The sequence below is a fragment of the Lottia gigantea genome, assembly GCF_000327385.1.
Source record: "Lottia gigantea unplaced genomic scaffold LOTGIsca_68, whole genome shotgun sequence".
NCBI classification, from domain to species: Eukaryota; Metazoa; Mollusca; class Gastropoda; family Lottiidae; genus Lottia; species Lottia gigantea.
In genome coordinates, this window is record NW_008710315.1 from 476,855 (window position 1) to 483,223 (window position 6,369).

Genomic DNA, 6,369 nt, shown 5'->3' on the forward strand with positions numbered 1-6,369 from the left:
GCTTCTTGCCAGTGGTTGTTGTANTTGGGGAGCATAATGAAAATAACTTGGGTTTAGAAGGGAATGTACAGCGGATGTAACAGGAGGAAACTGTATATGCTAGCGTGAAAATGTTGGGATCAAATTATGCAAATAAGTCAAACTGGGTTTGGGGATATATAAAGCAAGATGAAAAATGCAAAAAAATATATATTTAGGTGATAAATAACGCTAACAATGATGTGAAAAATTATAACAAGTACAACAAAAACTTACGCAATTGACACGAACCGGTTTTCGAAATATTATCCTTTTTCAAGTGTCGAGGAATGGTTATGAAATGAGATTGAATTTGCGATTCATATAGTAGTCAGTTAATACAGGTTTTTGATTTTCTAAAAATTATTGAGTGAATCATGTCATATCTTTGATCAGTTGAGGATTAGGATTATTTTTGATTTCTTAATTAGTTGAGTCATATCTTTGATCAATTGGGGATTATAGAAATATTGGATTAGATTTTGAATATATCTGAGTAATAATTCAGGAGGATTAGATTATCTCAGAGTACAATTTACATAAATGAAAAAACATAAATAATCAGAAATCAAGAATACAAAAATATAAAATAAACAAACATGAGAAATATTTGATAAAATAAGCGGGATTGGTGAATTGTAAATTGATTAGAACTAACTTTGAATTTTGATTATACCCGAGTAGTAATTTAAATGGATGGATTATCTCGGCGTATAATTTACATGAAAGAAAAACATAAATAATGGCAATTAAATTTACTTGGTTAGATTAAAAGATTAATGCAAATTTTGTTGAAGAAAGTTTGTTCTAGCACGAGAAACAAATGTCAAAATCCTTACATATACAATATATACAAAAATTTTTTTTAATATATATATAAGATGAAATAAAATATACTGAAGTCAAAATAAATTGTCTGATCTGGCCTGGCACGGACAGTATTCGAAAGAAGAAATATCATTAGTATCTGTAAAAGTTACTATTTATACACCCGAAGTAATGATAACAGATAAACGAAAAATAATAGGAGGAGGTATAGAGATTAAAGGGTTCCCTATTGTAAATATTGAACAATATCCATCTTTTTCTTTATCAGAAATTCACTTAATTTAATGTCTTAAAAATGGAACTCGAAAGTATATATAACAATATATGATAGACAAACAAAACGAGTTAAAAGTAAAACTAGAAAAATATAATAAATGTAAGAAAAGATGGATTAGAGTTGAATCTGTTTTCAAAACACTGAGTGTACTTTTAACAGTAGGAACAACAGTTGCAACGGCTGTAACTGGTGGATTAATGGTTCCAGTACTTGTCCCAACTGTATTAGCAACAATTACTGCTATTAAAACTTCATCTTAAATGATGCTATAGGTTATACATTAAACAAAAATCTCATTATAAAAAGAAAATAGAAATTTTGAATTCATATGTTAATAAATTATTTATATTTTTCGAAAGATCAAGAGAAGATAAGAACATAACTATTGAAGAATTAGAAGAATTCAATGAAATTCTAGAAAAATTTGAGATGGAAATATCAGCAATAAAAGTTAAAAAAAATACTTAAAAATAGATCATTAAAAAAGCATTTATAAAAAATATGAATGAATCAATTGAATTTAATGATGATGAAACATTCATAGAACACGTGTTATTTTCAAATATTATCAAGAATATTTCTGATAAATTTTTACCATTTAAAGGACAAATTGAAATAGATGGAGAGATATTTCAAGATGGAAAGCACAAACAATTTATGAAACTTTTTGGTTTTAATGCCAAAACTTTTCATACTATCTTTAGAAATATGGAAGAAAAATCTGACCCTTCTGATTGGTACTTTACAGGAAGTATTTTTTTACTTAAAGACAATTTTAAAGAAATTAAAGATCAAAAGTTGGAAGAGGAACTGAACTACTCAAAAAAATAAATGAATATATAGATGAAAATTGTTAAATACCAACAGATTGTAACGGTTTATCAAATGTGTAAATTATGTTTTAAACAAAGATTTAACAAATGAATTTCAAAATTTCATCAATGGTTTCTCAAAAGCACATAAAAAAGGAATTAATGAATTCAATAAGAAATGTGATATTACATTTCAAATTTATACTCATAATAATAGAACTTTGCGCCCCACAATTGTAAAAGAGGAATTAGATTGGGTTTTATATTTACACAAGTCACATTTCTGTCTTATAAGAAGAAATAGAAAAAGTTTGGGTATTAAAGAAATAGAAGATAATTATGAACAAGTATGGAAAACGTGTAGCGACGATAACGCAGTAACAGAGGTTTCACCTCTGAAACTAAACGTGTTTTCAAGTATAAATGATGCTGGGTTATTTGCTTGGGATTGTGAAACGTATTCAGAAAGTGAAACACGTAGAGCAATTCCTTATGCGTGTACGTTAATTAATTTAGAAAAACTAAGAAAAATGTTAGACAGAATAAATAATCTCTTTCCAGATTTAAATCCTACAGATAATGTTTCAGAAGAATTTTATGATAAACTAATGAATATAGTTGAAATATTTGTAGGTACAGATTGTATAGATCAAATGTTGAAATATTTAGGTCAATATGATAGTAAGAGATTAATATTAATTTCTCATAACGGTAGCAATTTTGATAACTGGATCGTGCTCAAAAATTTAAAAAAAAACTAACACAATGCCCTTTATGTAATCCATACACAGATGAAGATTTACAGAAAAAATGGAAAAGACAGAAAGAAATAACAAGTAATAATAATTATTTACAACATATTAATTTCACATATTCCTATCAACATGAAACATCTAGTTTAGCGGCATGGGGTAATTCATCTAATCTACCAATGAATTAAAAAAAGATCACCGATATCAATGTTGCAAAATACACCAAAGATAACTGGGAATCTTTAAGACACGAATGGGAACCATATGCAAAAAGAGATATGTTATGTCTTGGAAGTTGTTTGATAAAATATAACCAAGTCACGAAAGAAGTTGTAAACCAAAATATGTCCAATAATCTAACGGCTCCATCTTTATCTTTTAAGGGTTGGTATTATTTGTATCATTACGATACAGAAATGGTTGAAGAAGAATGGTATGAAACTACTAGAATGGTTCCGAAACATACTGAAAAAGAAAATATAGAAAAAGTTCGCACACTTATCCTTTTATAAGACATTATATCAGACGATCTATTAAAGGAGGAAGAGTTTCGGCAAATAGAAAAATATTTGAAACGAACAAATTGGATGAAGTTTATAATGTATTAAAGGAATTTATTTCACAAAGTGAAACTGAAAGTATTTCACAAAGTGATACTGAAAGTATTTCACAAAGTGACAATTCACAAAGTGAAACACGAAGTGATAATTCAAGAAGAGATAACATAATTAATCTATTCAAAGAATACAGCGCGAGCACAAAAGACAAAACAGAAGTTAATTCAAAACTTAAAGAATATAATAAAAGTAAAAAAGATAATATGGAGGTTCATTCGAGACTTAAAAAAATAAAATGTACTAAACTAATGGCATTTGATGCTAATGGTTTGTACGCTTTAGCAATGTCGGATTTATACAGTGAATATCCAAAAGCAGAAAGTGCTAGAACAGCTATTTTAACAGTGTGGTTTGACTATCCCAAAAACATGTTCTTCCAACCGATACCAGCTAAAGATAATACCACTTTCATGAATAAAGAAGGAAAAAAGGAAACTGGCAGTAAAATCAGGTTTAGAAATGGTTTCTGTTCAGATGTTTTAACATCGGTCGATATTCAAGAAATAGTTAAAGCCGGTGGACGAATTATTAGAATATTAGATGGTATAGCATACTAAGAAAATTTTAAAACTCCACCATATAAAGATTATATTTTAATTTTAAGAGATCTTAGAAATAGATATAAACGAGAAGGTAATATTGTGGGTAGTAATTGCATGAAATTATTAGGCAATTCCTTGTATGGTAAATCTATTCAGAAGGATAGAAACACGAGAAATCATTTGTGGAATGAAGTAACTTTTCAGGCTAACTTCGACTCACATGTAAAAAACTATGAAAAATCTACAGGACTAACACCTAGTCATTTGGGATCATTCGTTTTATCTCACAGTAAAAAAATAATGAACAATTTCATTCACGTCATAAATGGATTTTATAAACCCGAAATTTACTATACCGACACCGATAGTTTGTACATTTCATCCAAAAATTGGAAAAAAACTAAACAGAGCTGGTTTGGTCTCCGAAAAAGATAATAAATTATTTCATTCATGTAATAAATGGATTTTATAAACCTGAAATATACTATACCGATACTGATAGTTTATACATTTCATCTAGAAATTGGGATAAATTAAATCGAGCTGGTATCTGACAATGAATATTGTAAAGGCAAGAATGATTATGGTGATGGTGGAATCATATTTGGTTTATATTTAGCGCCAAAAGTCAAATATAATATCATTCTAACTTCTGATGGTGTTTTAAAAGAAAAGAAAACGTTTAAGGGTTATTCTAATAATAAGACAAGTGTAGAAGATTGTATTCAGTTGGCTAGTGAACATGATGTGTCGAATGAATTTAATAAAAGATGGGAAAGGAGTTTCATGAATGGAGTAGTTATTCCAAAGGATGATGATAAACAAAAGAAAGTTTTTAGAAGTTATTTGAATCTTGTAAAGAGAAAACCACCAAACAGTGAAGGAATTATGTTTCCTTGTAGTGATAAAGATGAGTATAGTTTTGATGAAAACTATGAATTTGATGATTTCGATTACATATATTTTCAAGAAGAGAATGAAGAGTGATTAATTACTCAATAACTTTTGTTTTAAATGAAGTTGAATAACAATTTCTTCGTTACCAAAATCAATAAACCTATTTTTACCATCTTTGATTTCCAGATTTATATTTTTAATCATGAACGAATTAAGTGGTAAATATGTTGTTTAAAATGGTTTCTCTATAATTCTATATCCAATCGGTACAGTGAATGTTGGAATACTGTAAATAGTCTGACGTTTGTGTTTATTAAATTACAGTGAATATTGTTTTTACCATTTGCACTTCCCCCATATTCAGATAGATATTCGTTTATGGCTACGTAATCATAGCTCCCTGGTAGTAAACTTATGGTTTTGAATATAGCTCCGTTATCTGTTGATATTTTCATTTGGTTATTATTTTCGTTGATATTTCTAATGGAATTGTAAACAGAGAAATATTTCAATCCCAATTCATATTCTTCATTGCGATCGAGTTCATACTCATAATCTAGAGACAATTTAATGTCTGATTTATTTGAGGTGATGACGAATAATTGTTCTTTATTTGGCATTTTTTCAATGACTATTTTTATTGGATAATTTTATCAAGTACGTTTTTATAATCATTTTTATCTATAATACCTTTCTCAAGGAATCTTTTTAATATGCAATTTACTTCATTTTATTGTCTGTCTGAACGATGACCTTCATTGCTGCTAATATTATTTCTAATGTATTATGCAATTCTTCATTATTATCGGATAAAAAAAGTTATACTTTGTCCACTGTTTTCTCTAGCTATCTCCTCTTCCAATTCGTCTATTTCTTGTATGATTGGATCTTGATTAAACTGGTTGGTATTTTACTTTGAAGTAAACAAACAACAGTGTTACCTCCCATTAATCAGTTAAGTTTCTAAATTCTTTATGAATTTCATCTGCTATTCCCATACCCATTTTTATTTTTGCTTTCAAGAGTTTAATGATTAATGCTCTTTGAATTCTCTCTTTGAAAGTTGGATTTGGAATATTTTCAAGTTCGATTATCATTTGTGTGTCTGCTTCGTGTCTGGATGTTATGTCTTTATTTCTGTATAGTATATCGTGTTTAAGTGCAGCGGCATCAACTCTATTGACAGGTTCTTCACCTGGTTTTGGTCTATCATTTTGGTCTAATCGCAGATCTAACCTTGTACCTGGACCAGTGTAATTATGACCGGGAAGATGTGGAAATCCAGGAAGAGAACCTAATGATTTTTGAATGTCGGAGCCGAAATAAGTTTTAGGAGTTTGAGCAATTATCATTGACATTTTTATCCAATAATTTTAAAACCATTGCCTTTTTTCTTTTCTAATCTTTTATTTCGAATTTCTCTTATATGTTGTAATTCTTTTAACTCGTTAGATCTTTTCACTGTTTCGCTTATATTTACTCCTGCTTTTGCTACAGATCCAAGAGCTTGCGCCTCTGAGGAAATGAGGGATTTGTTGTTTGAGACAAAGTTGGCTACTTTTGGGATGAGAGATGATAGAGCCGAGAAGAATCCATCTCCATCGAATTTGTGTTATTCGTGTTTTA

General features: G+C 28.8%; 2 protein-coding genes across 2 annotated transcripts; one reads left to right on the forward strand and one right to left on the reverse strand.

The window, feature by feature from the left end:
* Positions 1 to 3,507: 3,507 nt before the first annotated feature.
* Positions 3,508 to 4,833, forward strand: LOTGIDRAFT_167641 (hypothetical protein; the record flags this gene model as incomplete). Its single annotated transcript, XM_009065142.1, has 2 exons — positions 3,508 to 3,847; positions 4,418 to 4,833. 2 exons carry the CDS (start codon positions 3,508 to 3,510, stop codon positions 4,831 to 4,833), a joined length of 756 nt encoding a protein of 251 aa, XP_009063390.1.
* An 857-nt stretch (positions 4,834 to 5,690) lies between these two features.
* On the reverse strand, positions 5,691 to 6,101 carry LOTGIDRAFT_167642 (hypothetical protein; the record flags this gene model as incomplete). Its single annotated transcript, XM_009065143.1, has 1 exon — positions 5,691 to 6,101. One exon carries the CDS (start codon positions 6,099 to 6,101, stop codon positions 5,691 to 5,693), a length of 411 nt encoding a protein of 136 aa, XP_009063391.1.
* Between the last annotated feature and the right edge of the window lie 268 nt (positions 6,102 to 6,369).